Below are 17,197 nucleotides of genomic sequence, written 5' to 3'. Positions count from 1 at the left end.
GCAACACCACTAGATAAGGGGATCAGCCTCAAGTAACACCAATCTCATTAAGGGCTGCTGAATGGCACAGGCTAATTCACGCTAGTAAACTTATATGCTGGAGGGAACCTGTCTGCCCTGGTGACAGTTCAGGAGTAGATCTAGCAGTCATGATGCTAACTATAGTGAATGGTAGCTTGCCACGTGTCAGGTGTGTGTTGAGTGCGGTACATGAAACTCTACAAGTTTGACTTTCCATCCCCTTTGTAAAGGTCCAGAAAACACAATCCCTGGCAGAGCTCATAAGAACAGCCTGGCATCATTTCAGCTGATACTTGCTGCCAGGTCTTGGTCTGAGAGTTTTAAACATGTTCACCATTTAATTCTCAAAGTGGCCCTCTCCAATGTCACATTAACGTTAAGGCCATTTCACAGAAAAGGACACTGAAGAGCTGGGGAAATGGCTGTCAGTAGAGTGTTTGCCTTGTAAGAATGAGAAGCTGAGTTGGATTCCCAAAACCCACGTAGAACAGCCAGGGCATGGCAATGCACACTTTACCACCTGGGGCTTGGACTGCCCTCCTCTTCCTAGTTATAAAGCATTATTCAACTGAAAGATACCTCGACTTCAAAAGCACTGTACCCATAGCCCTCTCCCTCGAGTCCCCAGCAGGACAGGAGTGAAGAGGGTTTAAAGACCCAAAGATTTCTGGTTCTCTTCAAGGTTTCAGAAAACTGTCCTTGAGGACTAAGCCTGCACTCTGCCTCACAAGACGAACCCAGCTCTCCTGCAGAGTCTCAGATATACAGATAAATGAGAGAAGGCTGTGCCCACATTCACTCCAGCAAGCTATGTTCTCAGGAACCACCTTACAATCTCTACTCCAGGGGGACTTCAGGCGTTTTCAGCATAGTGTCTTCAACTTGGGTCTTAACCATCAGAGGAACCGCTGTCCACAATGGAGAAATCTAGACAGGAACTCAGAGTCACTCCCTGAAGAATGAAGGAATGTCTTCAGACTGCTTGGGGAACATTCCAGGAGGTGGGCTCTGGATAGCTAAGGATGGCTACCTCCAGTCTCCCTCAGCTGTTGGGGAAGGGGCCACAACCTGGCACAGGTAGCCACACTGGGAGCTGGGTGCTGAGTGCGGTCAGTGAAAACAGATCCTCGGGCAGAGCTGGGCTGAGCTGCTGTTATTGGCTAATCATCAGCCAAGCCCAGCTGTGCTTTTCAAGCATTCTTTTCAGAGCATGGAACATTCGCCCCCCAGAAAGAAAATTAGTGTTAAACTCCAGGCTTCTGGTCAGAGGTCGTTACGTCCTGTCCAGTTCATTGGCACCTTGAATCTATCCCTGGGCTGAGATCGCCTCTGTAGGTTCAATGTGAGCCTCAGTCAGTCCTCAGAAACCTGTCTCCAAGGCTGCCTCATCCTCACAGATTATAAGGTGGCAGGCAGGCTGTCAATCATTTCTCTCTAGTGTCATCAACCAGAGAGACTGTGCCCAATGTGTGCTGTCATGTGGGCAATCTCACAGTGCACGTCCTGCAGCAAACAGCTCAATAAATCCCAAAGATCTCCCAGGCCCAGCCACAGGCCCCATCAACAGCAATAGCCACCTTACCAAATTCTACTTCAGCCAAAGCACTAAGATAGGCTCTTTCAGTTCATCTCCAATGGCCTGGGCTGGCCTTGACCTTCAGAAAGTTTTTGTCATCTGCCTCATTCTTCTGTGACCACTAAAGGTCTTTACACCAGAGGCTTTGGGGGTCTGGGAGACCAGGAAGCTGGGCCATTTCTGTCCTGTTCTCATAGCTTACCTCAAGCTGTATGATTCCCTGTCCAAAAATGGTCTTTGCTTTGACATCCCTGAATCCAAACATGGAAGTAGAGAAGATGCACTTCCATTAGCAAGGTTCTCCATGAATCTGAGGTCACTTTGTTTCCCCAATGAAGCCCAAGACAAGGCCTGCAGCTTGTTGCCCTGGGATTCAACATTCAAGTGGTCTCAGGTCTGTGAGGAGTGGTTGTCCATGGAAACACTTGTTCTCACCATGACTCTGTTCCCAACACCCAAGTCTACCTGTCAAGTCTCCCTTGCATGGCATTCAGCAACCACGAAGCAAGATGGGTGCTGAGCACAGCTGTCTGCGTTTCATCCCTAGGGGTTGCCTGCACAGGAAGCCATGGGCCACAACGCATATGATGTCACCATCCCACTTGATGGCTTCACATTTGGCCTTGTGGGGCTGGCTCTGGGCTGAGGGAAAGGTACCCGTCTCCTGGTGAGAAGGGCAGCTGGTTATACTGATGAGAACTCAGCTCCAGGTTTTTAGGAAGGAAGAGTCTTCATTTCAGTTTGACTGATTTTATCTCCTGCACTTTGAAGAATTGGAAGAATTCTGCAAGGCATGTTTTCCACTGTGAAGCTTTGGAGCCCAAGGTCCCCTATTTTCCTGGCCTCAGGCTAGACTGCCCAAGGAAGGGGACACCTGAGGAGGGCCTGGGCACCATCCATACTCACTCTGAGGACACAGGGTCACCAAGAAGGATCAAAGCTGGGATGCAGGTCAAGGGATACTCTGTGAGATGCCACCCAGACCCTGCCATGTCATGCTTGAAGAGGAGCACTCAGTATCCCATGAGCTGGGCCAAGCCCCAAGCTTCCTGGCCTTGGCAGTGGTGTGACACTATTGTGTCTGGAATATATCTAGAGGAAGGCTTCTGGGGGCAGAACTAAGAGACTGAGTCTCAGGCTATACCCTGGAGACAGTGCACAGGGGCTCCAGTCCCCAGGGCACAGGGAGAGCTGGCAAGGAGGCCGTGCCTCCCTTTCACTGTGGCTAATGTTTGCTAGGCCATTTATGGTGAACCAATGATACAGAGTTCCCTCTTGGGTTTCCCTCCCGTCTCCCCTTGGCAGGGGCTCCAGGGGGATTCTATGGCTGGGGTGGTTTTTTTCCTGTCTCCTTTGGATCTGGGGATGGCAGTCTAGAGAGCCCTGGCTTTGACCAAGGGAACCTGTGGTCTCTGAGCAGTTGTAGTCCTCACATGGAAGAGGGTGGCACCTTCAGGGTTCCACTCCCATATGGGAAATTGACAAGGCTTGGAGTTAGCATTAGCATCGTGACACACCAAGGTCCTACCCACCCAAGCATCCCGTTGGGCACCTTGACTCTTTGAACCAAAGTTCCTTAAAGGGGCACAGCCCAGCCTTGTCCTTAGGGGCCTGAATTTGCAGGCCATCCGGAAGGAGGGCTCCTCCCACAACCCAGGTACCCGAAGGCTCTCCTGGGACCCTTCTCCCACCCAGCCAGGGTGGGTGGCTTCCCCAGCAAGGCTCAAGCTTGTGGCCTGATGCAGGCTGGGTCTGGCCTGCCAGGAAATAGCAAGAGCCATGTGGCAGGGCCTTCTGGACCCCAAGCATCAGGAAACCATTTTGTACAACAACCTGGAGCAGAGATATTTTTAAGAGGCATGAGTGATTTTCAGTTGTCTCCTGATCCTGTCTTTTTTTTTTTCTTTGTCCCACAATTTCATGTGGGTGATCCGTTCACATCAGGTAAATCTTGAGAACGCCTTGGTGCCCCCATCCCTCATGCCCTCCTACTCAGTGACCACATGTGTGTGCCCCCATCCTGTCTCAGTAGTAAAGACATTCTAGGCAATACCATAGACACATCCGTGTCTCGCTTCAAGTGCAAGAAACTCAAGTCATCTTAAAAAAAAATTAAAAACACAATAAAATTTACAAAAAAGCAAACACACACACAAAAAAATATCTTTTTTAGGCCAGAGTTTTCTACAGGTATTAATGAATATTTTTCTTAATCCTTATAAGTTTTATGTGTTTAATATTTCTTAATACCAGTAGCATTAATTTATACTTTTGTAGCAACATAATATTTTTATAAACAGCCAGCGCTTGGCTCAAGTCTTCACGGGGGTTTATGCAGGGCTGTCTTAGGGACCCTGTGTACCATGTACTGTATTTTAAAAAGTTCCCTAGGTCACACTTGCTGTGTTAATTAACAAAGATGTCGTTGGTGGTCTCCTGTATCTATGGCGTGGATCCAGCAGTCCTTCAAGGAGCCACATTGCATGGGGGTTGAGTTGCCGGTTCTTGTGATACAGAAACTCCCAAGGCCAAACTTGCGGGTTTCTTTAGGGTTTTCTGTGTGTCCTTTGGGGTGTTTTGTTTTTGGTTTGGATACTGTTTCTCCATTTTACAGCCAAGTCGATTTCATGATGTTTAAAAATTTTACTGATGTTAAATGGAGGAAATGGACAGAAAATTTAAAAAGAGAGATTTTTACAAAGTAATAAAATTTAAAACTGAGCTGTTTCAATGTTGCTGTTTTTACCTGTCTGTTCTTGTCCAAAAGTGGAATGTTCCCGTGGAGAAGAAGAAGGTTCCACTGGGTTCCTTAAGTCACCAAAAGCCCCAGCACAAGATTCAGTTCCTCCCCCGACTCCCAAAACATCTCCCAGTTGGTTGATGCCAAGGCAAAAACACATCCTTTCAATGACTAGAGGATCAGCCGCCTAGTGTGTTCACGAGTTCATGTCGGTGTTGTATTTATGGTTTTACAATAAAACGACTTTAGGAGCCTCCGGTGTGTCATGTTTTTCTTAGGGGTGGAGCTGGGCCATGTCATCCACTTAGCAGAGGGCTGGTTGAGGAGGACAGGTCAGGCACCAAGATGGCTTGAGCCTGTCATGCTCTGAGGTCATATTTGCCCACTCTTGGGGTCATTGGTTGTCACAGCATAGCCAGTATTTGATGGCTATGGGAGACAGTTTCCAAGGAGACAATGACCTGCTATGAGATGGCTTGTAGAGGTTTGTTTCAGAATAAGGGATGGAGTTAATCAGTCCTTCTGATTCAGTACATAGGGCACACACCATAGTGGGTCTGGCCCCTGAGCTGTCCATGAGGACCTTTAATACAGTGGCCAGAGTCCCCCATGCAATGTATGTGTGTTAACAACTGTCCTATGTACCATTCATTTCCTGGGGAAGACTAGCCCAGTCTTGAAAGCATTGGGACTCTATAAACACACAAGAGTTGGCTCCCACAACTTGTTCAGGGCCTGATGCCACAGACGAGAACATTCATGTTTTTCTTCTATCGACTCAAAGCTGAGGGAGAAAAGATCCCACCAGAAAATGAACTGAGGCCTGTGTAGAGGATAGAGTGCCTCAAGGGAGCCCAGCATGGAAAGGCTGCCTTCTTGGTCTCCAGGTAAGTAAAGCACAGACCCCTCCCAACTCAGGCTCCACCCATGTCCCTGACTAGTGGAGGGTAACTCCACTCTAAGAAGCTGAGTCACTTGAGTCTTCTGGAAAAAATCCTGTCAAATTACATGTAGGTATCATCTCTAAACTTGGCCCTTTCCCAGAGGGCAACAGCCCTGCCCTACACGCATGCCCCAATGAAGCTTCTACAAGGACCTCTGTGTGCCAGCAGGAAAAGCTGGTGCACAAGTTTCTCCATGGCTGCAACTATCAGGTAGTCAGTGGCATCCACAGATGTGTCTGAATTCCCTAGGCCTTGAAGGTCAGATAAGGCCAGTGGACCTCACCTGTGAAGGGCCAGCCTCTGGATTATATGACCATTTAAGGTGTTTATTAAGCAGCTGCATCTGTACTGTAGCAAGGAATCTGGTTAGTAACCACCAAAAAACCACAGCAAGACTGGAGATGCTGTGTGACTCTTCACGGTAAGGGCCAGCTTCCAGGGAATTAATCTTGGTCCCTTTTGAGATGAGTGGTATGGATTTCTGGGAGTGGTTTCCCGGCAGGCCTCACCCCATTCCATCAGAGGGATAATTGTGCTGTTAGGGTACACTATTGTCCCTTTAAAGCTGCAGCAAATCCCTGGGGATGGCTGTCCTGGGGGGTATCACAGAACTGTCACAGAAACAGGTGACTTCAAGACAGAAAATTAGAGGTAGGACAAGTGAGCCACAGGATGATGTATCCTCAGGACACAACCCAAACCCCTGATGTGTCTTCCCATAAGAATTTGGGATGTGGATGGGACAAGCTAACAGGTGGAGGGAACCACTGGAAAGGACTTGGGTGTGACAAGGGTGGCGACAACCTCAGGCACCTGGACACTCCAGGACATCGCTATTTCTTTGTCCTTGGGTCTTTGTGACCCCCATCCAACCTCTTCTAGAAACAAGTGCCAAAGTTTCTAGGCTTCCTTTGTTCCTGTTTGTTTTAGTAAAAGAAAATAACCCCCCTCTACACTAGCGCAGAATTAGGGACTGTTGTGTTTGAAGTGGGGCACAGCAAGGACCTTGTACTTCACCAAGTTGTCCCATTGTGTCTTTCTCTCCTGGCAAGGCTGGATTACTCATGACCAGAGCTTTCTTCCCCAATCCCCGTATTACAACAACATGACAGAGAGACTCCAACACACAGAAGGCCAGGAGTTGACAGCTTGTTTTATTTGGGTCCAGATCACCTGGGCCAGCCCACACTGGGAGGGATAGTGGCTGCCCTCTGCCTTGCAGACTGGCACCTTCAGCTCTGTATTAGCTCCTTGTACCCTGCGGATACAAAGTAACTCAGGCTAGGCCCTTGGGTTGGGATGAAACATTTCTTTCTAGATGACTTCTCTCCCATGGCTGCTGCATGGAACAGCCTGGCTTTCTGACTTGGTATGGGTACCATTCTCCAGTGGGAATAGCAAGGCCCTGAGAATGCTAAGTGGCCAGCATACCCTGGTCATCCCTTTAAGAGCAGCTCCTACCAGCTGAGCGCTAACCCTGCAGTGGGTACTGAGAAGTTGGAGAGGTGGGTGCTTTGTGCCTTTTTACAAGAGCTTAAAGCTGGTTTCTAATTTCCCTTGTGGCCCGTCCAGGTAGTACAGGCTTGTATTCCCAGCTACTCAGGAAGATGAGGCAGGAAAATAATAAATCAAGGCCTTCCTGGGCTACAGGGAAAATTCAAGGCAGGCTGAGCAACTCACTGTGACCCTGCCTCAAAACAAAAGCATTAAAAAGAAAAAAAGCCCAGCACCTAGCATGTGTCAGGGCCTGGGTTCAACACTAAGCAAGAGAGGGGGTTCCCTTTGGTCCATATGGTTAGCCTGAAGGATCCAGAGGCCAGCTCCACCAAGATCCTCAGCTGCCCTACACACCTTCTGCTGATGCTGAGTTATCATCTTCTGTGGTCCAGCTAGGACCAGCTAGGTCATGTTCCTGGCTTTGGCCCATTTCCAAGGCAAAAAGCTGAGGCCCAGAGAATAGACCAGGCTGCTCATCGGGGAAAGTGTCCACAGCTGGTGTCCTCAGCCCCTACCCCTTACCAGGATGTCCCTGCCTGCTCCCCTGGCCTCCAAGGGGCCTCTTACCATCACCAGGAACTCCACAGTACTCCTTGCACTCCTTCTCAGAGTAGAACTTGTTACCATTGCCTCCGCATCCCCCGTAGACGAACTGGATACACTTCCCTTTGGCTGCATCGAATGCCCAGAGTTCATAATAGGCTTTGCAGGGGCCTTGGACTATGGGGAGATTACAGGCCGCTGTGGAGGAGAGAGGGACATGAAGTGTTAGTCCCCTTGCAGCTGCTGATGGACCATGCACAGGACGACTGAGACAGGGACAGAGGAGTCTGAACATCTAGAGTGCATAGTCCTTCTTCTTCCAGACTGGGAAACTGGATGGGTCTCTGGGGGAGGGGAGCATGACTGACCTAGGCCACGTGTATGTAGATGTGGAATTCCTATGATCTACCTTGTCTTGGATTCCACTCTGAGAAAACTTTAACTCCTGCTCATGGGCTAACTCCAATGGGATGACGAGGCTTGGGGGTAAGGAGGGTGCAAAGATAAGGTATGCTCACCTACGGTCCGGCACGTCTGCAGACACTCCTTCTCAGAGATGAAGTTGTTGCCATTGCCCAGGCAGCCCCCATATTGGAAGGGCTCACAGGCCATGGAAGTGCCATTGTAGTAATATCTCTTTATCATCCCTAGGCAGGGGCCTTCTGAGTAGCTGAGCTGGCAGGAATCTGGGAAGGAACAGAGGAGCAGCCCTTACCTAGTGCTTGCTATGTACCTATGTATGACTTTATATGCATCATCCCTGCTAACAGCATTTTCTGTGTGCCTATGTATGACTTGATATGCATCACCCATGCTAAAAGTGCTTGCTGTGTGCCTGCATATGACTTGATGTGCACCATCCGTGATGAAAGGGCTATAACTCATCCTTTGGATGAGAAGCAGGTGCCCCTTACCTCCTTCATCCCTAGATGGGTGAAACTCAGAATGAATACCCAAACCCAGAGACTCAAAATTCAGTGTTCATTCCACCCTATAACCCAGAGTGGGAGGTTTACCAATGACCCAAAGACCTATCTGCCCAGAGACTCTAGCTGGCTCCTCCTCTCCCCAAAGCCTCCTTAACTCCGTCACCAAGTTGTCACCATGCCTTTGCTCTCCTGTGATGTTTAAAACCCTTCTTGATGCCTGGACACGGCCTGAATTCCCTTGGCCTGGGAAGAGTCTTTCCTCACCTCACCACTGGCTTCTTAGGATCACCAGCCCTTTGATGATGTTGTCCTTTGGACCTATCGTTTGCTTCCTTGGGAGTCTCCCCACTAAAACCCAAAGAGCCAAGAAGACCCAAATGTCCAGCACAAGGCCTAGGGTGGGTTAGGCTTGGCATTTGCTGAGCAAATTAAATGAACTGTCATCCACACAAAGCATCCTTATGTCCTTCCCCATTATTGACACAAGAGCCCTAATGGTCAGCTCAGGAGATGAGTATCCCATTATATAGCAGAGAAAACCAAGGCTTGGTGAGCATACAGACAGGAAAGAAATTCATTCCTCTTGGCAGAGCTGAACACTCCTGAGCCTGGGACCATATCTGCTGCTCCTCTCCCTCCAACCCCACGGGGTACAGAACCTCATCTGCCTTCTCTTGGCCAGCTGTCAACACTGTAGCAGAGAGATGGGCCTCAAGGCGCTGTGGCAGCCAGGGGGAGCCAGCCACAGGCTCCCTTCTTTGCAGCATGGCTGAAGCAGGTGAACAGGTGGGAGTCCTTCCTTACCTTCTTTCTTGAGGACTTCAGTTACCAGTGGCCCAGCCCCTGATCCCTCGTTGTCTTGGGGCAGCACTGCCCTCCGGGCTCTCTGGAGAGAGGAAACACCAGCTTTGCAGAGATCTCACTTCGTTGCACCTGAACCACTGGAGTTGTGTAAACAGACTAGACTGCCTAATGAAAGGCTAGCCCCAGTATCAATCTAAATTCCGAAAGGGACTTCACAGAGTGCTATGCTCAAGAGGATGTCTGGCTGTAGAGGCCCCCAAGGCAGAGTTCAAGGCCAATTTAAAAAGGGATAGGTAGAGAGACTGCTGGTCACTAGGCAGCCTTTCTGCTCACAGGAGTGGTCTAAGACTTGAGAAGGCAGAACTATGGTGATCTTAGATTGTTTTTTCTTTTAAGAGGCAACTGAAAACTTTCAGGGCCCCTGGTCTCTTTCAGATCCATCTTAACCTGGCGGCATATAGGCCTTCCTCGGTGAGAAAGGAGAGACAGAGACAAAAGACTGGACGAGTTAGATCATACAGCTGCTCAGAAGAATTGGATTAAATTGAAAGACTATATCTACTTAACGAGGATGAGAGCAAGAAACATGAAAAAATTAAGCCACCAATAAAATTCACAATGATATCCACCAATACAACAGCCACCATCAGCGATGGAGATCATTAGAGTCAGAAAAGATGCTGGGTGTAACCTCATAGTTGAGATAATAAACTGCCATTTAGGTACTGCAGGAAATAAATCCACATCCTAGGCGTTGTGGAGGGAAGACAAATAGAGTAGAAATAATAGAAGAAAATTTTCTGAGTTGAAGAAAGAGTTGCATTGCCCAATTATGGGGGGGGGTGAAATCATCAAAATTAAAAACAACAAACAGCAACAGCAAAAAAAACCCAAAACAACAAACAAACAAACAAAAAAACCTAAAAAACTAAAAAGCAACTCCTTATAGATATTCCAGAAAAGAAGGACAAGGGCCATAGTTGTGGCTGATGGCCGGGGGCAGAGGGTTCATGTGTGACGGGACAAGAGAGTGCAGGGGTTCCTCCTTCTTGTATTCTTGCTGAGACCATTTCAGGTTTAACTAGAATCTGGCCTCCTTGATGGAGAATCCCATGGGAAATTACCCAACTCTATCGTAGGAACCAGATGTTGGGATGTCCTCACTAACTTAGCTTCTGTTAAAGCTGCTTGCTTCAAACTACTTATTTCTGAGAAGTCCTCACCCCATGTAGCTGCAGAGTGAGACATGCATTCGGGGACATGGTTTCTGCCTTTTAAAAAACCTGTGCTCTGGGCACTCGAGACTACACCCACGTCCCTGGACACTTGGGTGTGGTCCCAGCTGGCTGGAATAAAGACTTTCAGTTGGCTATATACTGTCAGAATGGTCATCTCTGGTGAGCTCCCGTAACACACAGAGGCATAGCTGAAGAAGACGAGGGGCGGAACTTGGTCACCACGCTGGGCCACCTGGTCAAGGACATGTACATCAAGTCCTTGGAAAAGATCTACCTATTCTTCCTGCCCATCCTGGAGATAGATTATTTAATTTTTCCTGGGGGCATCCCTTAAGGATGAGGTTTGAAAGATCATGGCAGGGTAGGAGCAGACTCGGGCTGGCCATTGGACCAGGGTCAGTGTTCTGGTCACTGTTGGGGACGACAGTGGCCGGCCATGGTGGTCTGGATGCTAAGTGCTCCAGAGAGGCAGCCACTGTCATCCAAGAAACCAACATCTTGGCCAAGCCTTCCCACTGTCCCAGTGTGGAGAGGCTATGGCGGGGAGGGGGGGGGGCAATACTGGCAAGCTCAACACTGTCCCACGCGAGGTGGCAGGCTGCTGTGGCTCTGTGTTTGTGCACCTCATCCCTGCACCCCGTGCTCAGAGACTGGCATCGTCTCTGCTCCTGTGCCCAAGAAACTGATACTGCTGGCCAGTTCCTAAACCGCAGCAGGCTGATGGTCTTGATGGTGCAGAGAGCCTGGGGCGTGGCTGCTGAGGAGGGCGGGAAGACATTCTCACCGGAAGTGAAGTGGGCTCTTGCTGCAGGTCCCCGGGGACACATTCCCCTAGGCAGAAGACACAAAAGAGGAGGTGAGCAAAGAGGCCCAGAGATCCTAGACCCAGATTTCTGTTTTGGTACCAGGTAAACAACGTGTCCCGTGATTTAGAGCACTTCCCGGGAAGGCCTTCCTTGCATCACTCAGAGCCATGGATGGGACCATCCACAGAACGCTGGCTGCACCATCACTACCATCTGTTGCCAGCAGTAACATCCCATCCGTATATCCTCAGGAGGTTCTCGATAGTGGCATCTACAGAGCACTTCCAAGTCACCATGCTGCAGTCTCTAGTGGGCTTTAACTCACTGACACCTCAGAGTAAGGCTTTGGGGGGAGAGCACTGTTATCCCATTTGGCAGATGAGGAAAGCAAGGTTCTGGGAAGGCTAGCCAGAAAGCCACGCCTCTGTGCTTGAACCACTAAACTTGAATGTGGGTACCCGACTGTGGAGTCTGTGCCTTCAACCCCAAGGCTCTGCTGCTTCCTCAGCAGTGTCTGTGGATACATGCATGGAGACTTGTGACCGCGGGACTGAAAAATGGAATTGGTCAAATGCTGGCTCTGCTAGTGTGGTGCTCTGAGAATTGGGATAAACCCAGGGAGCCCTCTCAGTCCCTGTAGAGAGGGAGAGGACTTGTTTGTCTCTGAGTGGTATGGGAAATGTGCAGGGGACTGAGGATGTCCTGTGTGGGCAGGAAGGATTACAGGACCAAAATTCAGACTGGGCCAAGATGTCACTTACCTCTGTCAATCATAAAAATGATGGAGTTCTCAGGGGATGCCCACACTCAGGGCCACCTCCCTGAACTCCAGCAGAAGGCTGTCCCTCAGCTGTGGCTCCCGGCCTACAAATAGAAGCAGAGTAGATAACGAAAGTCCAAGGCACACAGGGGTGGGCCAGGTAGGGGTGACTGTGTCCAGTGAAAAGTGTGGAAAGGATTGAGCCATTAATTCTCGCTTAACATACTGTTGAAATATGGCTCCCCTAGAGAGAGATTGGGACTGTCATAGGTTCTGGATCCTTATTCAGGGCTCTTCCTGTTGGCTCTGTCTGGGCCCTGGTGGCCCCTGGGGTCACTTTCTCCCTGCCCTTTCCATTTTCATGGGTGCACACGTGTTGTCTATGTGGGCAGCTGTGCAGGTAGAGGCTAGGGGGTTGAAGAAGGAAAACAACTTTTTATCGCTCTCCTGCCTTACTCATTGGGGGCGGGGGTCTCTCAGTCAGACTCGGAACTCACTGACACAGCTAGTCTACTTCCCAGCTTGTGTGGGGGGTCCCCTGTTGACTGGAATTATAGGCAGGAGACCATGCCTATCTCCTGTTTATGTGGGTTTTATGTATCCCAATTTGACCTCATGGGATTTAACCACTGAACAGTCTCCCAGCGCCCAGGAGTTCCTTCTGGAGATGGAATGAGAAGTCTACCTCACCAGAGAGACTGGGACTCTTCATCCTCAAGGCAAAACCCCTTGTCCCTCCCTAACCAGAGTTCTCTCACGCAAGAAAAGCAAACTTCCTGCTCCTTCCCCATGGTCCATAAAGAAAAAATCTCTTCCCACACCAGTTCCAACAGGCTCACTGATAAAGCCTTTACCATAGAGTTTGGTGGCAGTGGATGGTGGGTCCATGGTCAGGGGGTGAACTTTTTGGTAAGGAAGATGGCATACTCGTCATAGTTGGGTGACTGCATAGTGGTGTGGACCACGTAGGTTTCCAAGGTTGCGTTCCATTCTGTGTGGGAGACACAGGCAGACCAGAGGAGTCAGTGGGTCAGGCCCTTCACCCTGGAGGCCCATCACTAAGCACGCCTGCATCCTTCCCCACAACCACATGACCCTTCCAGGGGTCTCACCTTCTGCTCCTCCAGCATCAGCCTCTCTCTCCACCTACTAGACAGCATTGACTCACCCTGCTCCACTCCATCCATCCCCTGCAGGTCTCTTCCTCCTTGTCTGCCTCCCTCCCTGGTTCCTTCCCTCTCTTTTTCTCACCTCCCTCTTTTCATCCCTTTCATCCTTCCTCCCACCTTTTCCCTCTCCTTCTCTCTGTCCCCTTCCCCATTACCTCTCCTTCCATTCCTGCTCTTTCCTTCCTCCTTTTTTAGTTTTTAAAGAAGTGTCTCAAGCCAGTTTGTGGTGGCACACCCCTTTAATCCCTAGCACTTGGGGGGACAGAAGCAGGTGGATTTCTGTGAGTTTTGAGGCCAGCCTGGGGCTACAGAGTGAGTTCCAGGAAAGGCTCCAGATCTATACAGAGAAACTTTGTCTCAACACCCCCTCCCCCAAATAAAACAAACTAACAAAAAAGAGAGGAGTCTCATTTAGCCCAGGCTGGCCTTTCAGGTTGTTTTGTAGCCAAGGATGCCCTTGAACTTCTTGGTCCCTCTTCCTCTGTCTTATTGCTGGAATATAAGCACGAACCACCATGCCCGGTTTTCCTTTCTTCCTTCCACCCTTCTGCTTCCTTCTCTCCTGTCTCTTTCCTTCCTTCTTTTCTCCTTTGGTCACTCCATCCACTTGTCTTCAGATGACCCCATCAACCCATCTGTCATTCCCTTCATCTACTTATTGTTGCTCACCCCATCAGTGTTCCCCGGTCCGCTGTCAACATTCAGTGTTCATCTCCTGCACAATGATTTGGCACACAGAGGAGATTCCACAGACAGTTGTTAATCTGTGAGTCAATTTGGACCCACATTCTCTGTCAGTTAGAACCAAGCATGAGGCCTGCAGGTGGGGGAGCTGCTAACTTTGGCAATCTACACCTCCTCCCAGTTCTGGACAGATGCTAAATGAGAGGAAACTGTGGAGCCCAAACATTTGAGGGCAGCCTGGATGACTCCTCAGATACACCGGAAAGAAGGCTGCAATGGGTAGCAGGGAGAGAGAAAGGGAAAGGAAGGGACTGTGGTGTGTCCCCACACTCACTGGGATTGTAGGAGAGGAACTTTCCATCGATGTCTGTCTTCTCATAGGTCCAGGAGATCTCCTCACAGACACCTCTCCTGGCAATGACCAAGCCAAAATGTCCTTTTCGTGTTTGTTTTGTAAGTGAATATTTCCAAATATCTTGTTTCATGGTCATCCCTAGACCTTGGAAATCCCCCTTTATATTCCTGCTTCCTGGCAAGGGGTGAGCAGTAAAGTCACATTGTCATCGCTGCCCATTACCTGGTGGCAGTGATGGACCAATGCTCAGCTTTCAGTCATGGCCTGATGTCCCCCGATGGGGGATGATGGCCCCTATGGCCATCATTGGGATCACTGAGCACTTCTCATGGATCATGTAGTATTCTAGCTATTGCTGTTTCATGATCAATCCCTGTCTGCTGTGAACAGCTCTTGTGCCACATGCTGGGGTCACAGAGGAGAGCCTTGAGTGGGGTTTGCCGTAATGTGGGGCCACGAAGTCCAGCCAGGGCCTAGATGCAAACAGTGTATTCCTAACAACATAACAAACAGTGTATACATCACACAGTAAGTAGAATCACTGTACTCAAGAGGTCATGTGATGTGGCCTGAACCTTGGGGGTCCCAGGAGAGCTTTCTTGAAGAAATGACATGGAACTAGTATCCCAAAGGACTCACAGAATTAGACCAGAGAGGTCAGGGAAATGTGCAAAGATCTGGAGGGCTGACAGCCTGAAGGGCACCGGGAACTGAAAGATCTGATGCGCGAGGGTTACAAAGGTCTATGGGCAAGCACAGGGCAGGGAGAGGCGAGAGCTGAAAGGCCTAGAGGCCATGTCAAGATTTCACTCTTAATACAGAGCACAGTGGGAAGCCATGGAAGGTTCTCTTCAGTGGGTACTTTTTGTTTTTTTAAAGGTCGTTCTGGTTGCTGGGTGAAGACTCGATCAGAGGGAGAGAGAGTGAGTGGGTGGAAGGTGGAAAGGGAAGTAGACAGACTGCAGGAGACAGGAAGAAAGGGAGGGGGAGGCAGGGGAGGGTAGGGAGGGGAGGGAGGAAGGAATGAGGGGGGAGGGAGGGGAAGGAGTGGAGGAAGGAAGGAGGGCAGGGAGGGAAGGGAGAGGGAGGGAGGAGAAGAAAGGGAGGAAGGAGGAGGAGAGGGGGGAGGGAGGAAGGGAAGGAGGCTTCTACCTCAGAGGCAGAAGAGGAGCAAGGATAGGTGGGGAGGGCCCTTGGAGAGGGGGCAGACCTTCATGAGGGCTGTTTGGCCCCTCAGGGGAGGGATGAGTAGAGTCTAGTAACTCCACCCTAGACCTGCTGGCCCGAGGCTACTTGGCTAGGTCCGTAGGGTAGTTGTTCCCTTTCCCCAGCTGAGGAAACCCCAAGGAAAGGGCAGCTTGCACAAGAAGCCTAGTGTTGGAGACACGGTCCTTGAGAGGCACACAAGATGTTTGTTGAGAGGGTGGACAGAAGTGACACCTCGAGACTCGGAAGCGAGGCCCTAGCTGTGGTTTCCAGGGACAAGGTGTGGGGGGTATTGGGAACCTGGGTCGCTCCTGCGGCCCCCACTCACCTCCATCGGGGTGCTGGACACACCTGATCTCTGCTTCTGTCTCCCCTTCTTGCTAGTACCAGTGTGCTCATGCTTATCTTGTCCTTGATCTTCCTCAGCCACGGGCAGGTGGAGCCTAATTTGCCAGGTTGAACCATTTTTCCATAGATCTAGGAAGAGCCACAAGCTAGGATCTGGATTCACCCAGGCCTTTGAGAAGGACATGTCCACGTTCCCCTTCCTTCCTCCAAGGGCCAGCCCTTTAGGACAGTGTCTAAGGCTGATAATGGAGTTCCTAGGCACAGCACAGTGAGGGCAGAGGTGTGCAATGTCCCCGCCTTGCACAAAGTCTAACCATAGGTGTAAAGTGTCTGTGATACCCCTGTAGGCAGTAGAGTCCAGACAGCATACTCTGAGAACACCAGCCACCACTGCCCAGGAGTGTGAGGCTTGGGTTTTATGCCTTCCACAGCGGTGTCCGACACCTTGTGAGGCAGCCTGTGGACATGCCATGGAGACACTACAAACCTGATAGGGCCTTGTGGGACCAGCCAACCACCTCTTCCTCCTGACACCATGCTGATGGTGCTGACCTTCCAACCCCTACACCCACAGCACACCTGTTCCTTGTCCTAAGGTATAGAAAATCACCTGGAGAGTTCTGAGAGTCCCTCAGATAGACCATGGAGACAGACAGGGTCCCCCAGCCTTATCACTTTATGATTCGGGACAGCTAGGGCTGCCAACTCCACAATACTTACATGTACACACACATACACACACGCATATACAAATATTTGCACAAACACACATCCGCATAGACACATGAGTGCCTTGCCTGCCAAAGGCCAGGGTGCCCTTAGGCTCATACTCCCCATCCCCATCAACCCGTGTCCTGCTTCTCTTCCTCCCATGATCCCACAGGCCTGTCCCCAAAGCTCACAGGCCCATGCCCATCCTGTGCCTCCTGCCACCTGTGAATTCCTCTGGGAACTCATGAGGACAGGGCAGACTGGGAAGACATTAGGCTCACAGAGGGCCCCATAGCCTGAATGACATGAGAGGGAACTGTAGCTTCCCAGTATCCCAGAATAACCTACCTAACAGTCAGGCCAGGACGGAGCCTTAGGGATTGAGATGTGTACAAGATGGGAAGACAGACATCCCATGACAGACAGGCCTTGGCCAGCAGAGTCCAGTGGCGTGGACATGCCACCATTGTGGCCATCTCAGCCAGATAAGCCAACCTTACCCGAGAATCGCTAAAATTCTCCTGAACCTGGATGTCTGGAAGTGTTTCCACTGGGTCAGCCTTTGAAGCCAGAGAGGCAGTCAGCAGCAGGAACAGAGTCCTGAGACCCTGCATGGCTCTGGGGTCTTTGGCCTTTGAGGTCTCACGACTTGGTGCAGAAGCAAAGGACTACTTTCCTGCTGGGGTCAGCTGCAGAGTGAAGCTGGGGAAGAGGCCAGAGGTATATGAGGACCTTGGTGTTTGCTCAGCCTGGTCAATCAGTGTCCTGGGCCAGCTTTAATTGATGCCTGCAGTCCAGCCCAGGTCCAGCTCTGTGGACAGGAAGTCATGGTTCCTGACTCCGAAGGGACCTTGACCAAGCACAAT

At 50.3% G+C, this 17,197-nt stretch overlaps 1 protein-coding gene across 1 annotated transcript; it reads right to left on the bottom strand.

Annotated features, from left to right (window-relative positions):
* Positions 1–6,513: 6,513 nt before the first annotated feature.
* On the bottom strand, positions 6,514–16,990 carry LOC128097785 (protein AMBP-like). Its single transcript, XM_052718493.1, is given in 12 exon segments — positions 6,514–6,539; positions 7,346–7,519; positions 7,840–8,007; positions 9,055–9,136; positions 11,077–11,123; positions 11,860–11,893; positions 11,895–11,962; positions 12,713–12,752; positions 12,755–12,849; positions 14,046–14,122; positions 15,601–15,749; positions 16,832–16,990. Coding segments are annotated over 12 exon segments (1,074 nt in total). The 5' UTR covers positions 16,946–16,990.
* Positions 16,991–17,197: the final 207 nt, after the last annotated feature.

Source organism: Peromyscus californicus, unplaced genomic scaffold (assembly GCF_007827085.1).
Source record: "Peromyscus californicus insignis strain IS unplaced genomic scaffold, ASM782708v3 Scaffold_5__1_contigs__length_169319896, whole genome shotgun sequence".
NCBI lineage: Eukaryota > Metazoa > Chordata > Mammalia > Rodentia > Cricetidae > Peromyscus > Peromyscus californicus.
The sequence above is the reverse complement of the archived record's forward strand: the minus strand, read 5'-3'. Positions and strand labels throughout refer to the sequence as shown.